Source organism: Asparagus officinalis, chromosome 8 (genome assembly GCF_001876935.1).
Source record: "Asparagus officinalis chromosome 8, Aspof.V1, whole genome shotgun sequence".
Classification (NCBI taxonomy): domain Eukaryota; kingdom Viridiplantae; phylum Streptophyta; class Magnoliopsida; order Asparagales; family Asparagaceae; genus Asparagus; species Asparagus officinalis.
In genome coordinates, this window is record NC_033801.1 from 63,274,364 (window position 1) to 63,300,893 (window position 26,530).

The 26,530-nt window shown below is 37.6% G+C and overlaps 1 protein-coding gene across 2 annotated transcripts in view; it reads left to right on the plus strand.

Moving 5' to 3' along the window:
- Positions 6,359-26,530, plus strand: part of LOC109819884 (claspin) — a 22,493-nt gene continuing 2,321 nt past the window's right edge. Inside the window, exons 1-13 of one of the 2 annotated variants that reach the window (XM_020385847.1) lie at positions 6,359-6,454; positions 6,559-6,728; positions 8,951-9,154; positions 9,283-9,464; positions 12,862-12,988; positions 13,095-13,277; positions 15,521-15,571; positions 15,675-16,556; positions 17,627-17,740; positions 24,033-24,118; positions 26,029-26,080; positions 26,177-26,260; positions 26,341-26,372. In XM_020385847.1, coding sequence (XP_020241436.1) covers positions 6,627-6,728; positions 8,951-9,154; positions 9,283-9,464; positions 12,862-12,988; positions 13,095-13,277; positions 15,521-15,571; positions 15,675-16,556; positions 17,627-17,740; positions 24,033-24,118; positions 26,029-26,080; positions 26,177-26,260; positions 26,341-26,372 — 2,099 coding nt within the window. In that variant the 5' untranslated portion in view covers positions 6,359-6,454; positions 6,559-6,626. Of the gene's footprint in view, positions 6,729-8,950; positions 9,155-9,282; positions 9,465-12,861; positions 12,989-13,094; positions 13,278-15,520; positions 15,572-15,674; positions 16,557-17,626; positions 17,741-24,032; positions 24,119-26,028; positions 26,081-26,176; positions 26,261-26,340; positions 26,373-26,530 lie in introns of both variants that reach the window. The other variant, XM_020385845.1, reaches the window with a different exon arrangement.

Below are 26,530 nucleotides of genomic sequence, written 5' to 3' on the forward strand. Positions count from 1 at the left end.
CAATAAAAACGGCATCCGGATCTCTAGCAGAATCGCCAAATAAAAAGTCGGTCTTCTTGAGAGGCTGAATCGAACTGGCATCCTTCACGAGGGGCGCATCTGTAATCAACTGGCGAAGAGCTCGATATCCGCCTTCCTTCACCACTTGGGCAACCTCTGTCGACGTGCCCGAAGCAAACCGAGGAGTGACTCGGATAGGGGAAAAATCATCAGAAATCGAATAATACTCGCCACAACGCCCGTACACTGCGTGAGATGAGAACGCCCCAGAAGGATATTCCACTGGAAGCAAAAATTTAAACAGTTGTTAGTCTCAATCATAAAAGGAAGTTGAACTCATCCTACGAATGGGTAAGATAGAGTCACTGCCTTATAAAGGGTGAGACGATTTGGCCACATTATGCACTTATAAGATAGGGTATATCGACTATATATCCCTGCCTTATAAGACACAATGCAGCGTCAAAACGTCCTCTTTATTGATTTTGAGATATGATTTTGACCAAGCAAAACATATCTTTAAAGCATCGATCCTCGCCAAGGAGAATCAAGGCTCTTCCCGATTGCCTCGCCAAGGAGAACAAAATGGGGTGAAAAGGACCAATTTGCAAATTTCTAAGAAAAAATGGACTAATTTGTAAATTTCCAAAAAAAAATAGCTCACCAGCATAAGAGGGAGGCGCGCCATCAGCCGACGCGGTAGAGGATTGACCCCTCGCAATACGAGACATTTCCTCTATTTTGCAATTCTCCCCCCTGAGAGGTGAGCTCGAGGCGCCAAATCTTAATCCTAACCCTCGCATGCGACCCCACAAATTCATAAATTGAATTAAGCATAAAAAATGCTAAAATAGTAGAGGATTTACCTGAGGGAAAGCTCGTGGATCCAAAAAAAATCAGATCTTGAAAGAGGCTCAGACCACGCGCTCGAGGGGCCTGAGAGAAATTCTAAATATGGAAGTTTGGAGGGATTTCTCAGTCAAAGATCCAAAGGAAGACTAGATCTAATGCAACTATGAGGTTTTGAGGGAGAAAGGATGCTCGAGGGAAGAGAAAAAAAATGAAAAAAAGGGGTTAAGGGGGGGCCGGCCCTAATGAGAGGAAAAAACCCTCTTTTATAATGTTGAACCAAGACCAAGTTGAACCGGACCAGACCAAGTTGAACCGGACCAGACCTGGTTTAAACCAGAATTCAAATTAAAGCTAGATCGAGCATCGAAACAACTTTAAATCAACCGAGGGTTCAGTCCTTAGTTTATTCTTGCCTCTCCCACATATTCGGAAGAATCAGAAGATTTTTTTGAGCCCAATTACTGCCTTTTTTGGCTCATTATCAAGCCGGTTCAGCTTATTTGGGCACAGAAAATACTCCAATAAGGTATATGAGTATAAACTATTCCCTATTTTTGGTTGAGAAGTTCCTCGAGAATATTTTTTATAAATATTCTTAAGGATAACTCAACAACACTACGCCGGACAACGCGTCGCAAATAAAAAACTCAACGCCAACAATCGATGGTCAGCTAAAGATTAGAAAATCAGGAATCGACTTCAAGTTTAAAATTCCGACAACGGTCAGACAATAAATGCAGCATCGGAACTCTTACAGACATTCGACAAAGTACCGAATAGCCTGGAGGATTGAAGGAATCAAGAACGGAAGCCATTCCAAGGTCCCGTTACACCGATCGAAGGTTGGGACAATCATATCCAAAGTATTCCAGACTCTTCTATAAAAGAACGAGGCTGAAATACTTTGGAGGGGGTATCTGTAGGCGTATAAAATTGCTTATAGGTCCCTTAGCACAGCTCAGCACAAACCGACGAACCAACGAGGCGACGAGGTTGACGAATCGCACGCAAGCAACAGAATACATCCATTCGCGTGCGGAATCAAGCCAACGGTTCAGGGAGTCAACGAGTCATCCAAACAAGAGCGGACTCGGATGAATCACGACCGAATCAAGATCGGTTTCGGACTCGAACTCAGAAGTGGATTTACTGCCAAATCAGGAATCGGATTTACTGCCAAATCAGGTCAACAAATCGAGTCCAGACAAATCAACCGCATGACCGAATCACGGACAAAACGGGAACAAACGACAAAACGACGGAACCCAAACACCCTGAGGGGCTCGGCCGAAACCGAGNATAAATAGGCCAAGGGTTGTTCATTTGAAAAGGTTGGAACTTTGAGAGCCGAAACTCTGCCGAATTGAAGATCGAGCTTGGAGTTTTGAAGACTTGAGGATTTGAAGATTCAGATCTGATTCTCGGCGAGCGTCTACGTCACAAAAGGCAGGTGTTCGAGAGGACCGGATCTTAGATCTACGCAGGCATATTCCGGATCAAAGCTTGGCCTTTGATCCCGAGATTTGGACGATTATTTCCTTGGTGAACTAATCCTCCCCGGCTATTATTTCCTTGGTGAAATAATACCCGTCGTACTGCGTAGATCCGACCGGATCTAGATCGCGCGGTGATCCACGGATTAACCCCAGCGTCGGCAAAGAACCCACATAAGCAAGAGACCGCAAAACAGGATCTTGCGATTCGTTTGACAAACAAGGAGAAAGTTGTAATTTTTATTTCTTTTTTTTATCTGATTTTCGTTGTAACCGGTTCTAAAAAAGACCGGATCTTTGTAATCGATAAACTATTACAAGAATTTGCAATGGAATCAATAATGAAGAAAGCAACAATTTTCACCGCGAACATGTAGCATGGGTGACCCATGGTTACTGTAGCGTGGGTCACCAATTGGTGACTCGCGGTTACTATAGCACGGGTACGCGGTTACTGTAGCGTGATATTGTAGCGGATTTAACTCACTCATCCGATCTCAGAATGAGGTGATTCAAGATGCGTTAGAAAGCTGATGAAGAGACCTTCAACATTTATCTTTGAATTTTTCTAGATTAAAATTGTATCATGGTCAAAATGTTATTTATTTGTACGGGACACTTTGAGGTGTTTGACAACCATCCACTCTCGTTTAGATATGATTTACAGATAGTTATGGAGGTTTCGGAACATAAGAAACTGATCGAAACAAACCGAAACGCGTTTTGGTGGTTACGGACACAAGTCGGCAGTTGCTGACTGACAGGGGGCACGGGTCAGACAGACCTGACCTGCGGTTACTGTAGCACGGGCGACCTATGGTTACTGTACCATGGGTCACCAGTTGGTGACCCGCGGTCACTGTAGCGCGGGTACACGGTTACTGTAGCGCGGTATTATAGCGGTCTTAACTCATTCATCCGACCTCGGAATGAGGTGATTCAGGATGTGTTAGAAAGATGACGAAGAGACGTTCAATGTTTATCTTTTGAATTTTTCCAGATTCGAATTGTATCATGATCAAAATATCAATTCTTTGTGCGGGCCACTTTGAGGTGTTTGACACTTTCTGACTTCTCCGGACTTGTATCGCGCAATTCGTCATTCCGTTGACTTGTACACTCCAATGACTCACTTTGTATATTCGTTAGCTTCCACATGGTTGGATAATAATTTTCCGACTTGAATGATGACGCTTATCGTCTGCATTTCGCCTCGAGCTGCGTACGGGAACCCATAGGTGATTTTTAACGCCTACAATGATATAATTGTATTTTAGGTTATCTTTCATTAGGTAAAATCTTTGTTAAAAACCTTGATCACTCACAACACATACACACACATAGTATTTAGAACACACTAACACATGCTTAGTGTGTGGTTAATTATAGAAATCCCCTAAGTTAACTATTAGAGTTTATAGATATAGAGCGAGTCTCAAAATATATCAAATATCTCATATCTATGTATCTGTAGTCAATTAATACCCTTAGTAGTCGACTATGAAATCCTTAGTCAAAGTTACAGAAACTTCATATTTACAGACTAGTCGACTACTATGCTTACTAGTCGACTACTCATTCTCAGTTTAACTTATAAAACTTAAGTTTTACAGATTAGTCCACTAATGCCTTAAGTAGTCGACTACTAAGCATATTTCTTGACTTCACAGAGTCTGAATAGACTCAGTGTAGTTGACTACTAAGCTTAGTAGTCGACTATAAAGACAGTTTTCTAACTGTTCTGAATTTGAATTAGTGAACGTTTATAGCCGATTTTAAACGTTAATTGGTTTAAAATTTGAATATTTCAGAGGCTATAAATAAGTTTTAACATCAGAATTTGTGACTGACATTAGTACATACAAGATTCAAATTTTGATCAAATTCATTCTTTCTTGATACAAATTCTCATTCAAATTATCAAGAAAAGAAAATTCTGAGATTGCCTTTGTTCTCCATCATTACTGGAATTGTTTAGGTAAATTTTCAGAGAGTTTAAATTCCTAAGCCACTGCTGCACTTCACATTCACATCAAGGCTTATAGGATCAGTTTTGTACTTTACTTTAAAGGAAGGTTATCTCCGATTTGAGAGATAAGATCTCTTGGTTTAGAGATTGGTTGCAATTGGCATGGTTTTGTCAATTGGTCAGATTTGATCTTGTGGCTTTCAAGGTCAGGTTGGTTTGTGGATTTACAAATCAAGGAAAGGAAAATCTCAAGCAGAATTGGCTTGGGGACTGGATGTACACCAGGGTAGTGGAGACAGTATAAAATCTCTTGTTTGTGATTGTTCATTTCCTGAGATTGTTGTTCATTGTTCTTGAAAGTTATAATTCATCTTGTAAAATTTTAAATAACACTATTCACCCACCCTCTAGTGTTTAGTGTGTGATTTCGCAGATCCTACAACTCATAGTCCAAATGATCGTGGGGAAGTTCCATTGTCAAACCAAAAAATAAAATAAAATAAAGAGAGATTTCTTTCTCCTTTACATTATGTCAGAGCTATGTTTTTAGCCCTAAAAACCTCTCTTTTGTTTCTTCGACTCGATGCTGCTGAGAGAGTCTTAACACCAAGCACCGCCTACATACTTTCCATTGGCGTCTTTGATCTCATCTTTGACAACTTCATTCTTTCCGCTTTTATCATTGTTTGTTGTAGATTAGATCTGACATTGCCCCTATAATTGAGCCTTCACTGTTGATGTCCCTTGTAATACAATCTCACCCTTGCCTCTTCTATGGAGCTCTCTTCCTATAAAAAGAAATCATCGCTATCATACATAGCATTTCGACTCTAAATCATGTCCCTGCTTATTACGATATTTTCTTCTATATAGCATCGACATCAATCATTGATATTTTCTTCACAACAAATCCTCCTCTTCCTGGCCTCAACATTGACCCTTCTAGTTTTCCATCGATGGATAGGGATTACGTTCCTCGCCATTTGATCTCGTTATCATAAAATTTTTCTCCGTTGATGTAAAGGATTCCTAGCTCTCGCTATTAATCTCATTGACATTGAACTCTTCTTCATCGATGCCGCTAGATTTCTATCCTACATTATCAATCTTACAACCGTTGGGTTTTTCTTTTCACCACACTTCATCGAGGCTTAGGCATCTATCATTTTTGGCTCATTATATCCAAACCCATGATCTTATCCCATTGATTTGGTGGAGTGGAACTTAATATGATATAATTATGTTATTGCTACATTTTGTATTTGGTAATGTATCTTTCAATATCTGGTAGTAATACATATCCTTATTCTCTACATAGTACTTAGAGTTTCTATATTAAATTTCTTATCATCTATAAATTATTGTACTCGCGCATTCATGAATCATGAACGATCAATAAAGTGAGAGTTCTTACTTACTTTATACACTTCAATATTAGTCTCTTAAACCTTAAATATTTTGAATCACTCCTCTCCCAAGTCTTATGTTGCGCTACCACGCCTCATGATTATAAAGATTAATTTGAAACAACTTTTAAGAATGAGATCTAATAGTAATATAATGATAGTAATATAATGATTTGTGAGACTGATTTTGTAAAGGCTTACTAAGAATTTAGGGACCAAATAACAATTTTAATAATTTGGTAACATAAAAATTTAAAGTTTAAGGGACTGAAAGCAAAAAAAAACCCCTCTCTCTCTGTAAAAAGACCCTATTTGGCTATTTACAGACAACAGAAGTTCAAACTGTCTTGAGTAAAAACAAAACTCCAAGAAGCATTTAAATGAATATAAATGCAATTTACTCTCAGATAAAATTACCAAAGCAAGAGAGAATTCAAATAAAAAGGCAGAGGCGGAAAAGACAATATACTGACACATCAGGGGTACGCGTGTCATTTCCCCTGGCATCCGCAGGGGCCCAACGCCGAGACCCGAAATCCAAGGACCCTCGTTGCGGACTCGAAACCCCTACAATTAACCAGATCTAATAAATATGGGCAAAATCCGAACGGGTCCGCATTAAAACCCCCTTTCGAGGCCTCAAAATCGCTCGCGATCGTTCATTACGAGCAAAAAATACAAGGGAAAAAAAGCAAGAGAGAGAAAAAAATTAAAATTAAAATTAAAAAGGGCAGGTAAAAACAATTAAAACTGTGCCCTAGGTTTTATTTCTTCTCTCAAGAAACCCTAGCTTCGATCTTTTTCCTTCCTTTTTCCGCTCAATCTTGTTGCTTTCTAGGGTTTTTCTGAGGTTTTCATGTCGTGAATCCGCGGGCGAAGTCGAATCTCTCGAGAATCTTTCGAGAAATGGCGGAAGGAGTGAAGGGAACGGAGGCCAAGTTCGTCGAGCTTGGAAAAGAGCTCGCTTCGCCGCCTTCTTCTGCTGAGGAGCTCTATTCGCTTCTTGATGTAAATCCCTAACTTCCCCCCTTTCCATTTTGGGATTTTCTGTTCTTTATGTTGGATTGCTTTGCATGTAGGATTTTCTCTTGATTTTTTTGTAGTATTTATGTCTTATTTGTTCTTACTTGTAGAAAACCCCAATTTAGATCAACTTTTGAGTGGAAGAGCTATTTCATTTTAGTTCGATAATTGTAATAGTTCGGCAATTGCAAGTGTTTGGTGAACTTTTCTTTTGTCATCTGCATCGTTTAAATCCTTTATATTTTCTGGGTTGAGACCTTTTGGGTGGTATTGATATTTTTGCATGCTCAAGGAGGTGTTTTTTTGGCAATGACTTGCTTTCATGTGGAGATTTAGTACTCTTGCTTGACTGTGGTAACTTTAGGTGTGTAGGTGCACGGGCATGGGACGTTCATGTGTAATGCCCATTTTTTGCCCCTTCCATCCTGTTTGAACTTGTATGGCTGCAAAAATACTAGGAAAAAAGATGTTTGATCTCAGTTACAGAACATCCACCATGTATTTGATTCCATATCTTCTCTGCATTTCTTTGTATTTATTGTTGGTCTTTCCCAATTGTCTGATTATCTCATTTGATGTCTTAAGAATAATTTTGTTGATAGAAAGTTGCTCCGTTTTACATTTTGTAAGTCTTTGCATATTGATAATTTGGAAGCATATTTCTTTGGTTTATGAGCTTAAGCTGCCTTCTGAAAGGGTTGATATCAACTAAATAATGAACAAATAATTTTGGGTTTACAGATACTTTACTTTTGTTATTGAAGTACATATTGGTGACATGGTTGCACCTAACGACTCCTTGAACGGTATTGTAAAATGTTAAGTCATGAATGCTTAATTTTTTACATCCTTGTATGCCAAAGGTAATTACTTTCGACATGTGTTATTTGGTAATACAAATGTTGAATATTGGATGTCGATAGTGCTTAACCTAATGTAGGAGACAACCCTTGGCAGTAGTGGATGAAAGAATAAAATGTATTTACTAGAACCCAAAATTGAGTGCACCGTCCTCATGTATTATCCCGATAATATGGGTGCTGTCAATGTCATTCATAATTAACATTTTGGAGTGCCACATGGAAACACCTTCTAGTGGATAGCCCAATAGTTTCGATACATTTATTTGTCCATCAAATGATACATCGATTTCACTTGCATCTTGTTTGCATCTTTCTTGTGGTTTAGGATTGTAATAAGTTACTATCTTTGCATATTTACCATCGCTTTTCATGTTTCATCATGTTCCGACATGTACGACTATTCAATTGCATTAAAACTTCTCTCTCCTTGAATTTATATGTCTCGATGTGTAGATCTATATATTTGAAAAGGATCAAGGGACAAGCTTTTAGATGCATAATTAACTTTTAGGTTCTCTTTATATGAAAAACTTCTGAGACCTAGAAGTTCATCTGTATTCATCTCAAGGTATGTATTATTGAAAGGATATGGCAAAACATTGTCTAACATTTTGAATGAATCCATATAGAACTTACACCTGGAGGAAAGTTCTTGTGTCCAAATCTATCATGCTGTGACTCTGTGTTTCATTTATTCTTCATAATTGGTCCCATTCACCCTTGTGAACGTCTTATGGAGCACTATCCATACTGGAAATGCTCTTCCTTGAGATATACGGTATGAATACTTATTCATGATGTATGTATGAATATGATGCGGAAGATCATATCAGGTTTGTATTATTGTTGAGGAGATGGAGATATACGGGTTTGTTTCAGGAGTAGTAGTTATGACATCATGATACATTTTTTGAACTAGATCGAACTGAATAACTTCTTTCATATATGCTCATCTTTTATCCGCAACGGCAGTTTGGAAAAGAAAGCCTTTGTTTGATGAACATAAGGGCGCTTAATGATAATATCTATGTTGAATGATACATAGGTTGCCTTTTTGGATTTATGCAGGGCTTTACTGTATGGTAGTATGATAGATTTGTTCCTTAGCGAGGCAAGTTTTTTCTTTTGCTGATGCTTTAATTGATGTTAATTTTTCATTCTATTATCCTATTTGCTCTTGTGACATTGTTTATTATTGTTTTTAAATCTTATCTTTGACTTTCCAGCACTTTGCTGATTAGTGGTTACTGTTTTCTGAAGTCAAAACATTCAAATTTCGATACTCTTTTTTTTTCTGATTTATGAGCTGTTCTTTTTGATATTGTTGTTTATGCTGATTTTCAGAAAATTGATGGTCAGTTGTCGACTGTGGAACAATCCCCGTCCCCATCGATGTTGGAAGCACTTCAGCCTCTAATGAAGGCACTAACTATGAATGATGTATTGGGACACTCAGATATGGATGTGAAAGTTGCTGTGGCATCATGTATTAGTGAAATTACAAGAATAACAGCACCTGAGGCTCCATATGATGATGACATTATGAAGGTTGGCTGTGACATCTGTTGAGTTGTTTCAGAATACATCAAACATTTTCAGATTGTTATTGTAATTTTATTTTATATCTATGTTGAATTTTTTTGTACTGCTGCTAACTTTCTTTTGGGATTCAATAGGAGATTTTTCAAATGATTGTCGCAGCTTTTGAAGGACTGGATGACATAACTAGCCGTGCTTTTCAAAAAAGAATTTCAATACTCGAAACTGTTGCCAAGGTCCGTTCATGTGTTGTGATGCTGGATCTTGAATGTGATGCTTTGATTCATCAGATGTTTAATTATTTCCGGAAGACTATACGGTGAGAATCTTGTTCGTACTGCATCATACTGAATTCTTTTATTGCATCATCATTTGATGATTATCCTTTTGACTGTTGCTTAGCTTGCTCTAATTCTTGGATTTTTATTTTCTCTAAATTTGGGATACCATTTACCAGTTAGCAAGTTGAGGTGTTGTGCCATTGTTATTTATTATTTTTAAGTTCATATGTAGAAATACATTCATGGAAGATGTGGCTCTGTCACCTTCAGGGAAGTGGATGGAGCCGTATGTTTTGGAACCATATTTAGCTAGGTGCTCTCCCAGGGATTGTTACAATTCCATAAGTGTCACACAAGCTTGCACTGCTTGTGTCATATCAGCTGAGGTGTAGATGACAATGAAATGGCACAATTCTTCAATCTCAATGTTTAGTTCCTTTACTACCTGGGGAATTGATTCCAAGATTATGTCTCAAAATTAAGGCTTGCATTATTGCATATATAGTATCTACAATGCTTCTTTGCAGTGTCTCCATATAGTTTTACATTCAGATCTAAGTTCTTCAATCGAACATTAAATATGAAGTCCTTATGAGGATTTATCCTTAGGAATCAGGTTGCTGGCTGTAGTAAATGTTTACCTTTGTAGTTAGAGGGAGAAGGCAGGCTTCTGAAAATAGTGCATTCTGGTAGCAAAGTCTAGTTTTGGGCTTGGCAGCCTAATATCTATTTCATGAAATTAGACTATCAAAGGACATAATGAACTCTACGAAAAAAAACCCTCTTGAAGAAAGAGGTGAAAGTTTGTAGGTAAGAAGACTTCAATAATTACGTGGATTCATACAGAAATATCCCTAAAAAAGCTGTACTTAATTGTGTCGTCTGGAACTAGAATTAAAAGAAATGGGATATTGTGGTTCATCTTGAGGCCAAGTGGACAGCATAGCTCCTGTCATTTTCATTTTCACCTTTTTTGTATTGGCAGGCTTCTGAAAATGGTGCATTCTTCTAGCAAAGTTTAATTTGGGGTTGGCAGGTAAATATTTATTTAAATATCAAAGAAAACAATGAATTTGGAAAAAAAGGAAGGATAGAGTTGAAGAGAGAAGTGAAAGCCTGTAGGTAAGAAGACTTAACATTACCTGGTTTCATGCAGAAATATCCCTAAAAAAAGCTGTTCTTAATTGTATGGCTTGATACTAGAACTAAAAGAAATGCGTTATGCTGGTTCATTTTGAGGTTAAGTGGACCGTAGATCCTATAATTTTCATTTATAACTTTGTGTATTGTGTTCGGATTTCATTAACTTTATTGGTTGATCTCAAGTATCCCCTATTTCTCCTTGTGGGATTCAAACAGTTGAAAATCTTATTTTTTGTAACTAGCAATTAACTAAACATCATAGTTTTTAACAATGCCTCGTTTAGTCTCATGGTAGTGGAAGATTATCAAAGACGCATTGTTCGCTTTTGAAAAGATTGCAGACAATATAGTTTCTTCTTGAAAGGAGCAAAAGTCTAGAAAAAACTCATGCTACCTGCCAAGTCGTATCTAGTATTTTGGCCCAAATTGTTTGGTCCTCTATGTCTAATTTGATCTGTCCGTTTTGATAGCACTTGATAGTTCTTGAGAACTAATAAATTGTGGGCAAATTCTCTGGACGCTTTGGTAGGTACTGTCATCAAGGTCCAGTGCCCCATAGGCCTTCCTTGGTGTATATACGTTCGTGCTACCTTTAACTGTGTTTGATGGGATCTCGTGGCATATGGATGTGTATTGTTCTGCTTATAGGATATAGTAGAACACCACAAGATATTCTTGTGTATTGTTCATCTTATAGGATATAGTAGAAGCACAGCACAAGTTCTCTGATATTATTCATAATGATAACAATTTACAATCTGTTGTACATGTATGAGAAATGCTTTAAGGAGAATGCACTGGAATGGCCATACATACATGTTTCATAGTTTGGTCAGTGTTATTTGCCGTAGAGTTTCATATGTTAATTTATTTTTCATTGGATTTCTAGTTGAGATCTTTAAATTGTGTTTTCTGAATGTTTGGCATGTTCCGTAAGCATTTTTTAAATTTGTTCTTCTTTCATGTTGTGTTTTATGATGTAGAAGTATAGTGTGGGAATGAGGGCAAATGGAATGTGTCATCAGTTGCAGTACATCTATCATCATTAGTGTCCAGTGCATACTGAGAGGATTTGTTTTGTGTAGTAAGTGATTTTTTATCAGGCTAGGGGTTCAGATACCATCTTGGCACTTAATTTTTGCCTCTAAAGAAATGTCAAAATTGGAATATCTGAAGTCATTGAATCGTTTTAAACTGAGGATAAATTCTATATATCTGTTTTCTTGGTCTAATAGTTATTTAGGATTGTTAAGTGCACGAGATCTTGGCTACATAAATGTGTTGCCTATGCAGTTGACAGTTTATATTACGTATAGCGGTTGCTTACTAAGCTTTTGTGTCTTCTGTTGCTTCTGATAAGCTGACAATTTTCCAGTCATCTTTCTAAATCTGGTAGGTGGGCTGCATTTTGTAATGGCTTAAGACTGATTTGATTTGAGGAGCTATTATAAGTGACTGTTGAGGTCCAGAGATATAATGACTGCCTGGATGAGTCACTTACTAGGTTATGTTAATAATAGCTTGCGACACACGATTCACTATGAATGTAGCATTGTTTGCACACTCTGTTTTAGTTGTCTCTGATTTTTTTAAGTGGCAAGAAAAAGATTAGCAGAGGTGTTTATTTTACTGGGGAAAACCATGTGATGATGGCACTATTATTTTTCAAACTTCAACATTTAGGCTGCTTCTGCCATGTAGTAGTCATCTCTTCAGTTGGGCTATAGAATCCATCTTTGTTTGGCTTGTCAATTAATAGAAGCTTTCGCTATAACTCAAGTATTTTATCTTCTCTGTTATCGGATTAATATTGGATGTCCTTATTATTTATGTATGATTTGACTTTAATACATGGTATTCTTTACTCTTCTGAATTTCATTTCTTATGTAATATGGCTAGACTTAGACCTTAGCCGTCTATGTGCTTAAACTGATTTTATTATTGTTTTCATAATTCTCTAATTCTTTTAAACAAGAAATGTGGATGTTGACTGAATGATGTCTTGTCTGGAGTTCTGAAAGATTTCTCGATTATATTTGCAAAAAAACCTGTATTTGAATTTGCTTTTAGTTAAAATATTTGAAGATTTGACAATTTAAATTGTCACAAACCACAATGTAATCAAGAGTAGTGCAATATTATTAAGGGACCTAAATTTGTTCTAAATGTCTTCTCTGGGTGTTGATGCAGATACCCATTATCATGTTGCTATCATTTCTGGCACTTTATTTTTCACTTATTTCATCATTTGATTTATCCTGTTTTTCTTGACGAGGTTGTATTTATTTCAGGGAGAACCATTCCGAAAATGTTTTCTCTTCTATGGAGACTATTATGTCACTTGTTATAGAGGAGAGTGAAGATATCTCCACTGATCTTCTCTCTCCTCTCCTCGAAGTTTTGAAAAATGATAACAAGGTATAGAATGTCTTTAAAGATGTGCTTCTCCAATGATCTCTCGAATAAGATGCATTTTTAAAATATTTTCCTTAACTAATAACTTTTTCCTTAATGATGGGCACAGGATGCTCTTCCCATTGCACAAAAGTTAGCAAAGAAAGTTATCAGCAATTGTGCCCCTAAGATAAGACCTTACTTAATGGAGTTGATTCAATCCAAAGGTGCCCCTTTGAGCGAATACAATGAAGTTGTTGCCTCCATATGTCAGGAGGATCATAAAGAAACACATGCAAGTGCTGAAATTCTGGTATGTTATAATATGACTCTTTTCAAATTTGATCATTTGAACTTTATACTTGCCAACTGCATTCTAATGCCTCTCTCATTTGGTATTCCCCCCTTGGGATATTCTATTTACTGATGAATATGTCGTGCTAGGTTGGATATTTTGTTATAGATGCATGTTTAAGGTCAGTATTTCACCTTTACGACTAGACATGGCAAGTTCACATTAATGGAGATTTTGTTTGTGAAGCATCTCTTGCTTAATTGACTTCATTGTTGTCCTTGTTGTGTGATCATCTTCATTTTGCTTTCATGAGAAACGGGCTGGTTTGGAGCATAATTGATAGAATACAACTACAATAATTATGAATGTTTTTAATTTTTTTCCCTCATGCTCAAACACAGCTCGTCATTGTTGTAATCTTCACCTATAATGTCTTCACTTCTAATGTCTACTCAACATTGCTGAATCTCTCTACCTTCCATTGTTTCATTTTTTGCTTTCCTATACTTCGATCCTGAGACCCTTCCTCTTGAGGAGGTGTCAGCATTGAGATGCATGACATGGTCACTATTGTTGCATTCTACCGTCTTTGATGCTATCTGTCCCTGTATGTCTCTTTCACATATATTGATATGATGCAAGAAGGCATGTTCCATCAGGTGTCAGCCATGTCCAATTCTATTAGACTTCATGGTAGAGCTATCCATGTTGTAGGCTGCTATTGTGTGGTGAATTTGGGATCAGAGCAACAAGTCGTCCATTGCGTATGTATAAAAAAGCCCATCTTTTTTGGAACCTCTTGTCTGTTAACTGATGGACATCTTTATTGAGAAATGAAACAGTTTTTGGTGTGATCAGATAAATGTAGAAAGGTACACGTTAAGAAAAGAGATGTAGAAGGGGGACCATACACCTAATGCATGGATCTTTAAGTCTGTTCAAACATATTAAATTGATTTAATTATTCAGTGTTCACGTAGAATGACAGGCGGCTGTATTTTAAAATTTCAATCACTTGCTTGCAAGAAGACAATTATATTGTTTTATTTGTTAGTTTCTCGATGATAATATTTTAGCCGCCATTAATATTGTCTGCCCTGTTCATAAAGGATGATATGATGCAGTTTTTTCTCCTGTCTTTACGAGAGCTAGGAACTATCAGAGATATCTTTGTGAGCTGCATCTCTTCCCATTTGTCTGTTTTCTTTCATTGGAAAGTACATTACAATAACATACTCTTGTGGGTTTTGAGTGCATCATTGAATTCTATCCATAATTTCCAATTCGGGGCTATAGACGCCACACAGATCTTCAAAAATGTATGTTATTTGTAGTGGTGCCACAAATCTTGGGATAAGTTGATTTGGTAATGTCCTCAGGTAGTAGTTGCAGCACATGTAATATCATTAACATTCATCTTTTGGGTGCGGTGTGTTAGGGGAGGGGGTTTTGGAATTAAATATGTAGATCTACCCATATTTTCTTTTATATATATATATATGTGTGTGTGTGTGTGTGTGTGTGTGTGTGTGTGTGTCTGGTGTGTGTGTATATATGTGTGTGTGTGTATATATAAATCTATATATATGGATGTGTGTGTGTATGCGTATATATGGATGTGTGTGTGTGTATATGCGACGTGATTCTTATGGTTCTTTTACCATTACTGATATCAACTAGCATTTCAGAACTGAACCTAAAGCGTACCACGTTCCGTGACGTACCGTATAAGCCTACCCCCTCGTACCCGATTCCTAACGAGTGGTGTACCGCGTTCCCGTACCCGTCCTGTGAACCGGAAGGAACCAAGTTCCAAGCAACTGTGATGATAACGAAACCAATATGTTGGTTTTCTTAACATCATAATACGAATTTACTGTCAGGTGATGTGAAGTCATACTCGTTTTTGAGGATAAGCCCCTAAATGGAACAGTGTGAGGGTATTATGATTTGGTACTGAAACCTTTTTGGTTCTTCTACATGTCTGTGGATAAAGAAGTGCCTATGAATGTCGAAGTTTCATTCCAAATTTCTTGGTTTCATTTATTGTATATGGTTGATGCTGTCATCTTATTTTTTTACATCATCATGGGTAAATTTTTTTACTCATTATGAAGCTCTTAGTTTGAATGTTCTTGCAGCTTTGCACTGTGATTATGCTGGAAGGTATTTGACATAGTTGCAAAATTGTATTATATTAATTACATAATACGTATTATGCGTTTGTTATTGTTATGACTGGTGTAACTGTGATGATTCAGGCAGATGACAGCAAGATATCTGAAAGGACCATTTCTGATGAACTGCCTCAGGTTTCTACTTAACTCGAGTTTCTCTCCAATACCTTCCATGTGCTTGTTTAGTTCTATTATGGAGCATACAAGTTCAACCACATTTTATACTGAATTTCTTTAGGTTTCTGCAAAGATGGAGCAAGAAGTGGGTTGCCCCGAAAAAGTTGTTTCTGCTGCAGATGTTTCAACAGTAGAGGCAACAAGCAATGGTACTGTTCAATTGGAAAATAATGACACCATGGAAGAGCCGTCTTCTCCGAAACAAATGTCTGAACAGTCACGTCGAAATGGGCAGTTGCAAAATGCTCCTTCCAGCCAGGCTATTGATGATAACTCAGAAGCGGTCTCTGTAAAGTCAGATGGTATAACTGATGTAAAGAAAGCAAGAGGCCGCAAAGCTAACACGTCAGTGCAGTCAACAGACACTACAGGTGACTCTCGTACTGACAGTGACAAAGATGCATCAATTATGACCAATAGAAGAAAGGGTCGTGCTAAGGAAGCAAATAGTTCAAAAGTTGATAAGGCATCTGGCATGGAAGTTGAACCTGCAGGTTTTGTGGAACCTGAGAAGAAGAATGAAGAGAACATATCTGTTGCTCCCCCAGCCTCTGTTGAGAATCCTACAAATTCTGCAAGAAACAAAGGAAGGCGACCACCTGGGTCAAAGGCAAGTGCGAAGAGCACTGATGTTGATGCAGTAGCGCAGCCACCTGCTACTGCATCTGCACAGAAAGATCATTCAGGAAGCGGTGAGACCCATGATGAAGCGATCAAAGAGAATAATACTGAGAAGCAACGTGAAGATGCTGATGATGGTGAAGAACCTGCAAATGTGACAAGTGATACAGAAGTAAAACCAAGAAGTAGAGGAAAGAAGGGGCGACCAAAGAAGGAGGCTGCTGAGAGAGAAACTTCAGGAAGGAAACGGAAGTCACATATGAAGCAGCAAAAGGAACAAGACGCAGCAGGGAAAGATATAGATGGAGAACAAACTTTGAAGGTAATGTTTCTAATCTTACATGTTTCACTTGTTATTTCAGTACATCTGAAGCAAGATAGGTTACTAGGATGATAACTGACGCATAGCAGGTTACAGGTAACACAAATGATATGCAATCCTACTTTGAATCGGATAGATCTAGGTAATAGGTAGGAATCTACATGCATGTCCTAATTTAAGTATCTTAGATCAACAATGAAAATGAACACAATGAGACTGGAAACATACAGTTAAGATTCCAAATTAAATTTTAAGTTAACTATGAATATGAACTGCATACATCTGCATATATCTCTGTTAAGAAATAAATTTCAAATCTAAGTAGATTTGAGTTTATACCATGCATCCTTTGGGAAGACTGCTTTGATCCTCATCAAAATAGCCAGGAATGTGTCTGATCCGCAACAAGCATCAACCTACTTGAGCAACTTGGCATTTATTGTTGAGATTTTGTAGGCCCAAGGAGGTTCAGTTTGAGGCAAGGAGTCTTCTAATCAGTTTATGTGGATCTGGACTGTAGTTTTAGTGTGTTGGGAGGGAAAAGACAGTAGAACAATGGGGAAAATAGCAGCTGCAATCAGCAACAATCGCAACAGCAAACATCTCTTGGGGCCAAAATAATGAGCTGTTGCAGCAGCAGCAGCCACCATCAACAGTTGCAATGAAATCGTTAGGACTTAGGGTAGGAACAAACAAGGGTGCAGGGGTTTTGGGCTAGGATTTTAAATAGGAAAATGTGACTAAGTAGAGTACAGCATTAGGGAGGACAAAGAAGGTACGTGTTTTGGCATTTCTGGAATAAATATTTCTCATTCCCAATCTTCTAGTATAAAAACATCTTCAATATCTTAAAATTTTAACAGAAACTACAATTTTGTATCTATGTGCTCCTGTAGAACAACAAATGCCACCCTAGCTAAATACTATTGCTGCATGAACTATTATGTAAACAAAGAAAATCACTCGTAATCAGACTAGCTTTTTCTTAATGCTGGTCAAACTATGTTTTGAGTTAGCAGATTGGTTACTTCTTGAGAGATGGTTGTGATGTCCTATTTGCTTCTTTATAGGACATGGATTCTTCACTGAGGTCTACTTCAAAGGCACCTAGTGTAGATCAAACCGATTTGGATGATAGTGTTAAGCCAATGTCTAGAAGGAAGCACCCTCTGAAGACAGAAAATGTAGGGTGCTCTCTCTCTCTCTCATGTTCTTGATCTTATATAACAACATTGCATCTAAGTTCAGCTTTGCTTTTGAAATTGCTGTGCTTTTTTGTCTTATTTACTATGCTATATGTTTCGAGAACTAAGCTCTTAGTTTTATGTTTACTGGATCCATTTTGAATTTGTTCCGAGATTTCTGTTTACATAATTGTAATCTCATAGTTCCTCTATATTAATTTGTTTTTAAAGCTTAATTTGAAGGAATTAATCTCTTGGTCTGGTGGTTATTACATATTTTCTATCCTGTATATGTGATTACTGAATATGGGAGAGGGGAATCAAACTGCCATGGACTTTCTTTCAATGATTTTTTCTGGTTAAAGAGATTGCTTAGTGTCCGATTAAACTGTCATATTGATGATGCCCAAATGTTGCATTTTGCATGTCTTTTCCAAGTCGCTTTTTGTGCATGTTTCTGATTTGTTGATCATATAGAATGTCATTTACCTAGCTTCCTCTATAATATACAAATAAAACTATAGTAGTCTTGTTTTACCTGAAGAAGCAATTTTTTACTTGAGTTATGCAATTATAACTGAATTTTGGGATGGATAGTTATCATATGTACCCTTCGATTATTTTCCTACTTAACAGACTTGCAGCTTTATATTATATAGGGTTACTATCCTATTTCAGTTTGTTGTCACCTGTGTTCTAGCTATGGGTTCACCAGTCCAGTCCTGAAGATGTCATATCTTGTCTAATGGTTGTATATAAAATATTTGGCATCATGCATAAGCATTTTGATCTGTACTAGGTAGGTTTAGCATTTCCATATTATTTATTCTATGTGCTAATCAAATCATCAATTTTACTTGTGGCCATTTTATGCACTAATCTAAACTAAGATCCTTCTAACAATATTTTGCATGAATAATAGGTTTCGGTGTTGAAACTTTGCTTGCACCATGCTATGAACCTATTCAATGTTTTAAAAAGCTCTTCCTTAGCCCAGCCCACCTAGGCTCTACCCACCTAGGTCTTTAGAGTGCCTAGGGAGTGGAGACCACTTATGTGGACTGCACCACTAGGTCTTGGTTCTGATTTCCTTTGTTGCTGCATTCACAGCCATTAACCTCATTCGAACTCCTTTGGCTTCCTCCACCTATGAAGACCTCATCCGACTAGGGAGTGGAGACCACTTATGTGGACTGCACCACTAGGTCTTGGTTCTGATTTCCTTTGTTGCTGCATTCACAGCCATTAACCTCATTCGAACTCCTTTGGCTTCCTCCACCTATGAAGACCTCGTCCGACTCCACATTAAGCAAAACCTCCTCCGCCATTATAAATCCTTGTAAGCCTAGTGCTTTTGATCACATTGATTGTAATTAAAAAATAAAAAATAGGAAGGCCTGGGCTATGCGCTGGGTTCGATGCCTAGACCGCCTTGTGTAACCTTTAACCTATCCTTGTATAAGAACAAGGGGAAAAAACGAGAGGTGCAGTCAGAAATATTCTTCCTTCTGCTCAGTCCTGGGTCAACTTGACCTTTCCTTGAAATTGCATTTAAACCCTCTTTCTCGTCTATCATCTCCTAGTTGAAGTAAGTGCCTTTGGCATCTTTAATTATCTTATCTAGTGCAAATTAGGCAGTTGGCCAAGTAAAGCTGGATTAATTCATACTCCATGTTGCATCTAATTTGAGTGTGAGACGCTGCATCAACTTGACCCTTTTTCTTCTAGTGTTGTGAAAACTCACTAGTCAGTACTATTCCAACAGTGGGTTTTATACCTCCATTAAGAATTACTTTAGTTCTACCTCAAGCAATGTTACAGAAGGCGCTAGGCGGATTAGGCGTTTGAGCCAGCGCCTAGGCGGTTAGGTGGAAGTACTTCAATTCCACCTTAACCATGTTACAATTCTACCTTAACCATGTTACAAAAGTGTTATAGAAGGTGTTATGCTGATTAGGCGTTCGAGCCAGCGCCTAGTGTCTAAGCGTACACCTGGATATTTGACTATTTTTTAAGTTATTTAATTAATTATGATAATTGACAAAAATATGTATTAAATTTATATAAATTTGTGAAAAAGCATAAATAGCAATTTTAAATCCACAATAAACCATGCATGGTTAAACACCAAATAGCCAAAATAGTAACGAAATACTATGAAACATCATCATGCCCAACAAAATGTCATATCACTCACTGTAAACGGTCAATAATATCACACATTTAGAAGTCTAATGCCGAAGTAGAAAAAAATGAATTGTCTAAATGCATAACGCGTGACATAATCATATAATCTAATCATCATCATCATGGAAATCCTCAACCACATGATCGCTACCCTCCGATGTCCACATCGTCCTCATCCTTGTATGTGACATCGTCGGAGGCAAGAGGCTCTTCTTCACCATTAATCATCAAAGGTCCTGAGCTTCTGCAATTCTCACTCCTCCAGCGGCAACTTTAGCTGCTCCGGATACATTTCCACCATTGTCCAAGTAACTTTCGAACCCGAATAAGTCTCCTCGTCGTCGGAGGGAACGCCTAGGATCCATGCATGTACCATAATACGATCATGTGTTGCTATCACGTTTGTCTTCTCCTCTTCTTTTGCTTAAGCCTGACATTAAACTTAACAAACACAAGATCATCTAACCTCTTCGATTCCAATTGGTTTCTCTTCTTCGCGTGAATCGTCAAAAGAAGAAAAGAACAAATTAGTGAAGTCATATATGAATAACTATTAACTTCATCTTATTAATTTTAAATATTCGTGTAATTTAACCCCTCAAATTTACTTCAGTTCCTCACGCATCTAGAAGACTGCTAGTGAGGTTAAGAACCTTCATCCCCAAGTTTTGCAGATATGGACAATCAGCACCATACACATACCACCAACTAGTTGCATGATATATTGTTTCAGTTCAATTCGTTGCTGTAATAAGTAACTTATGAGTGATAGATTCAATTTACAAATTTAGTTTACCTGGATTAAAGTCCACTTTCTACCTAGCTTTCATTGCCAAACTTCTGCCAAATGAGCTCTTTCCTTCTTTGTACTTCTCCATGAACTCTACATGCCTCATCTTGGTGTTTCTTGTCGGGATAGAATAACTCCACAAGATCGAGAAGCCCCTTCTTCCCCTTCCTACAGTTAGCCACATAATCTTGGAAGTAGTAAGGGTTAAGGACATAAGCTGCCATATGCAAGGATGTAAGGATGTACATAATCGATCCTTGGTCTTGGTTTTGATAATTTCAGCCACCTGCTTGCATTGTTTCAAAAAACGGTTTGGGCACCTGCCTAGACAGCTGCTTAAACCCAAGCGATACTTAAGCCGTCCGTCTAAGTCTTGGGAGAGTCCCATAGAGAACAGATTGCTTACGCGGACTATGTGATGTTAGAAGTACGTATATCGCTCGTTTAAGCATAGTAATTGTTGAAAAGAGTTAGCAGGGTTAAATTGTATCAGAGATCAAAACTCTTTGTCTAAGTCTATCTCAAGTAAAACAGTGAGAATATGATTTGAATCTTCAAAAACAATCCTTCCTCTTGATGTTAAAAATGTCTATGTGCCGCTGAAGCATTTGCTTAGGCTCTTGGGCGCTAGGCGCTAAGTCTCGCACCGAGAAATGTCTAACGCTTTCTAAAACATTGCCGACTTGTATTAGGTCTTTTTTTCTTCAAAGCAAGCATAATCTCAAGCATCCCCACAATAAATCCCATTGAGGGTTTGTAGTCGCTATCGACCGCCCTCAACTTGCGAAATGGGGGAGAATAGACTTTAAATAACATGCTCATAGGTTGCCACCAACTCTCAAAAATCTTATTAGCCTCCACTTTTCTACCCCTTGCTGTCGTGGAATGATTGCTTTTCTTCATCGGAGAACGAGTCGTAGCAACTTGTCATAAGCACTTCGCAAAGTCAAGAACGCAGTGGCAAAGTGATGACTTCGGGTCTAATGACATCCCTCATCTCACACATGCGACACAACATATTCAAGATTCTGTAGTGGCTAGAGATGAAGATTGGGAGAGCCGTTGCTTTCTCGGTCGTTGCTTTGAAGCATGACAACTTCTCGATATCCTTAAGCATTAGGTCAATTGTATTAGCTGCAAAACTGGTCCAAAAGATCCTCGGCCTTTTCTCCTTCTCCGCCATATTCGTAGATGCATTGTCTGTGACAATCTGAGTGATCTTCTGTGCCTCAATCTCCTTAATGCATGAATCTACCCACTCAAAAATGTACTCCCCCGTATGCTAGTTCGTGGAGCAGTCAATCGACTTGCAGAAAGTCGTGCCTAGCCTGCTGTGAATGCACAGGTTCATGATCGAACGCATCTTCCTATCTGACCAGGCATCTGTCATAACAGAACATCCACTCTTCCACCTCTCATGCTCCTTCGATGACTCCTTAGTCTCATTCACCCCTCAACAACGGCTCAACATATACATGCTAGGTGTCAGTATGTACGTTCATAATCCTCAATAGCGCTGCACATTCTCGTGAAGGAGACGGTGGAGATGGCATGAAAAGGAATGTCATTCTCATATGCTCATCAAGCTATGTGCATATGGACCCAGTTTCTCTTCTCTTTCGTGTAAGCTTCCTTCGTTCCAGGCTGATTCTTCTTCCACTTCAGTCTTTTCGCTAACCTCGGATCACTAGTTGTATAAGCATCCATCGCCTAACGGTTGGCTCTTTGGATCTCTTTGAAGATCCCCCCGTTGTAGAAGTAGGAGAGACAATTTCCTCTTCAATCACTGTTGGATCCAGCTTGTCAAATTGTGCATCATCTTGTAACTCCATGATATGCATCTCCTTCAGTGTCTTCCTCTTGGAATTGGCGTCCAGTTCTTTTTGCACCCTCTTCCTATCATCAGGCATAATATTGTTACACTTTATGCAACTGTTTCCTCGATTGGCAATATGTTTTTTCAATCTATAGACCCACCTTTTTATCCTGTCGTGCACAATTTACATGCACTAAGCATAAGTCTTTTGGAACGGAAAGAAACCCAAACTCCCAACCAATGTCTCCCGAGTTTCTTTTGTTTTTAACGGATGCTTTCACAGGGACAACGGTGGATACCGTAGACTCCTTAGTAGGAGGAATATCCGACATTTTACACCACATCATAACAAACAAACCATTCATAGATCATCAAATCATGACAAAGAAAGATTTAAATAAATCACATAAATTACTCAATTAACTTAATTGTTACAATTTTATTAGTAGTTTATTTAAATAGTTAATATTTATGAATTAAGTAAAAAGGAAGCTAAGTTACATAAAATTGACTTAAGTGCACATAATTGCTACTGTGAAGTGAATATGAACTTAGAATAATTAATATAAAGAGTTAACCCATTCATAGCAAGGAAAAAAAAAATTAAAACAGTGAAAAAATAAAAACAGTGGGGAAAAAAAAACCTAAACTGGCGATGGCGGCCTCAAATTAGAGGGGTAGAGATGTAGAAGGCGGTGGCGACTGATGTTGTCACTGGCGAAGCTGCGGCGGCGGCAGAGATGAGGTTTCGGTGTTGAGTCTGTTGACTACATCAGGAAGTGGGAGAATTGGGGTTGGGAGATAGGGTTTGGGGATATGTTAGGGTTTGGGTTTAAGTTATTGGGTTGGGTTTGGGTATAAAAAATCAGTTTGGTTTAAATGATTGGGTTTGGGCTGATTTGGGTCTGCTTTTTTGTTTAAAGCTGAGCAGTGTGCCCAGGCAAACCGCTCAGATCTAGGCAGTGCTTTTGATCAATGCCTAGGCTGGCCGCTTTTGATGACATTGACCTCCATCAAAATTTCGATTTTCACTCAGTAGTACAAAAATTGGTAGAATAATTCCTCAGAAGTTTGTCGACCAAACTTTATAAGCCTCCACTTGTGTCTTTTTCCAACTTGCATAAAGTTATGTTTGATTTTATAATATTCTTCCACGGCTTTCATGTTTATAAGGATTAATGTTAATATTCTTTCCTTATTTTTATGATTTCTTTTCTCGTTATCTTTCTTTACTGTGGTGTTGGATTTGAGTGATGTCAAAAGTCAATTTCTCATTTTTGCTACCTTCTAATGAGGCCTCATTGTAAATGTTCTTGCACTCTATGTTCTAGTTCTATTTTATACCTTGGAAACTTATGTGGTGCTTTTGTTGCGTGTACATGTAGGTTAAGTTTTTGTTCTGTAGCGGTCTGCTCAAATTGACATAAATCTCTATTATTTCATGTCGTGATTTGCGTATGAACATTTTAATCTTTATCGCCTTTTCCTTCTTATGTCAGATATCTCATACTCCTGATAACAAAAAGAAACTGGATGCAAGCCTTGTTGGTTCCAAGATCAAAGTGTGGTGGCCGGATGATAAGGAGTAAGATGACTTTTTCTTGTTATTAATAAACCAATGTTTTAGTCCATGTTCTAGTTATTATCCTTCTTGCAGAAAGGAAAGACAATGGTTCCTTTAATAGAATTAGTCTAAAGAGTGCTTATTTTGGTGAACTTGGATTAGGAGATTATTTAATGATACTGATACTATCCGTTGTTAGATATTTGTTCCTGGGAACAAATTACCGATTCAGTTTGTCACCATGTAAGTTCTTGCACATTGACTTCCAGGTATTTGGATCTTAATAGATGTGGGTCTGTAGCCTGTAGGTAGAAATTTGCAATTCACTAGTTACCTGTTTGGCACATCATACGTGCCTCAAAATAAACTGAAAATCATTTAACACAATTGGTATGTGTTTTATAGGTTTGTAATTAGAAGTTTGCCTTCACTAGTTGCCTGCATGACACATTATTCATGCCTCAGAATATACAATTAAATCATTTTAATACAACACTACAGTTTTGTTTTGGCCTTCACAGAGCACTATGCGGTGATGTGTATTATATATTGTGCATGCACACGCGCGCGCGCACACACTCTCTCTCTCCCACACAAGTATAAACGAACAGCCATGTATGCATACTTATATGCATGTATCCTAGTTTACAAATTATTGTGCTACTTCATACACACATACACACACACATACACATAATGTTTGTCACACGTATATATGTGCACGTGTGTGCGCACACTTGTTTCGGTGGAAGCGACTCTTGTATGATTGTTCTTGAATCTTGATAATCAGCACATTTCTTTCTTGCTTATCTATTATCTTGTGTGCTGTTTCAGCTGTTTACCTGATCTTTGATCAGGTTTATTTTAAGAAGTGGGTAAAGCATCTTTTTGTCATTGTGGTGAATTTCTTATGTTTTCTTATCAGATCTTTTCTAATTACATCACAGAAGTTCACCTAAATTTGGGTGTCTTGCTCGAGTCCATTTGCATTGAAATTTTTTTTTCTCCAATTTCTTTTCTATTATAATCTTTGCGAAGTGCTGACACAGATACTTCTTAGGGAAGTTAACCTGTAGATGTCTGAGTAATGAATTTATATTTTCGGTCTCTTCCCTTATGATGTTTAGATAACTTACATCTACTTATAGCATTTAAAAGTTCACTTATGTATTTTTTTAATAGTATTAACCCTGATCATATGAATAATCAGGAAACTTTTCCTTTTTAATGAATTTATGGCACGTGAAGGTCTCCCAGCTGCATGTTTGAGTTTTTTGGCTTTAGGTTTTTAACTGTTATAAGTTGCTCTATCTAGTTGCGTTTTATTTAATTTCTTCTTATTTCACTTAATATTTCTTAGTTTTCTGATGTTATTTTTCTAATATCCCAAAATTGCTTCCTTTAAAGTTTTTAGTATGTTATATCTTGTTTTTAACAGTTATAAGTTGCTTTTTCTGTTTGCATTTCATTTACTTTGTCTTATTTCACTTATTTTTGAGCTTTCCCACATTAATCTCCATCTGATTTCCTTTAACTTCTTTACTGGAGAGCACTAATGCGTTGATTTTTTCATGCCTCAATCTTGCGCGGTTTGTCACTAACACCCTTTGCCTTTCTGAAGTTTGTCCTGTAGAACTATTTGCAATTGGTACATTGTATCTTGGTGCAGGTTTATAGCTGTTAATGGGGAACTGTTGATGCACGCAAAATACTTGGATTGAGTCTGATGTTTGATTTATTCTGTCTGTCATAATATATTATAAAATATGTTAGGATCAACCTGCATTGTCTACTTTTACATTCATCACTAGATTTTTGAAAGGAATATTTTTTTATTTGTTTGCTAGAAAAAAATTATGCTTATCCATTTCCTGTTGAAATCTTGTTAAATAATGTTTCCTTGCTTATGCTGTATTTTGCCTATTTTTCAGGTTTTATGGAGGCGTTGTCGATTCATATGATCCTGATACAAAGAAACATACGGTAAGAGAGCGTTGGGAATATGTATGACGGTTTCATTGTTATTCTTGTGTTCTAGAGTGGCAATTTTTGAGATCTCAAATCTCTTTCATATTGCAGGTTGCCTATGAAGATGGTGACATCGAAGTATTGCTGCTGATGGATGAGCGCTGGGAATACATGGAAAGTGACTCAAGAAAAGATGTGCGTGTGTACTGACTTATTTCCATTGCAATTGATTTTAGATCTCCTTTCCTAATGTAATTTAGGAGATTGTTTTGCAGGGAAAACGGAAAGCCGAAGGGAATGCAGAAATGTAAGTTTCTCAATCGCATATAAACTGTAATGGCTGAAGAATGCCTGATTTGTTACATGAATACGGACTCCTAGCAATATGAGCACATAGACATGCATAAAACAATCCCCCCCACCCCCCCCAAAAAAAAATTAAAAAATAAAATCAAACAAACGAAA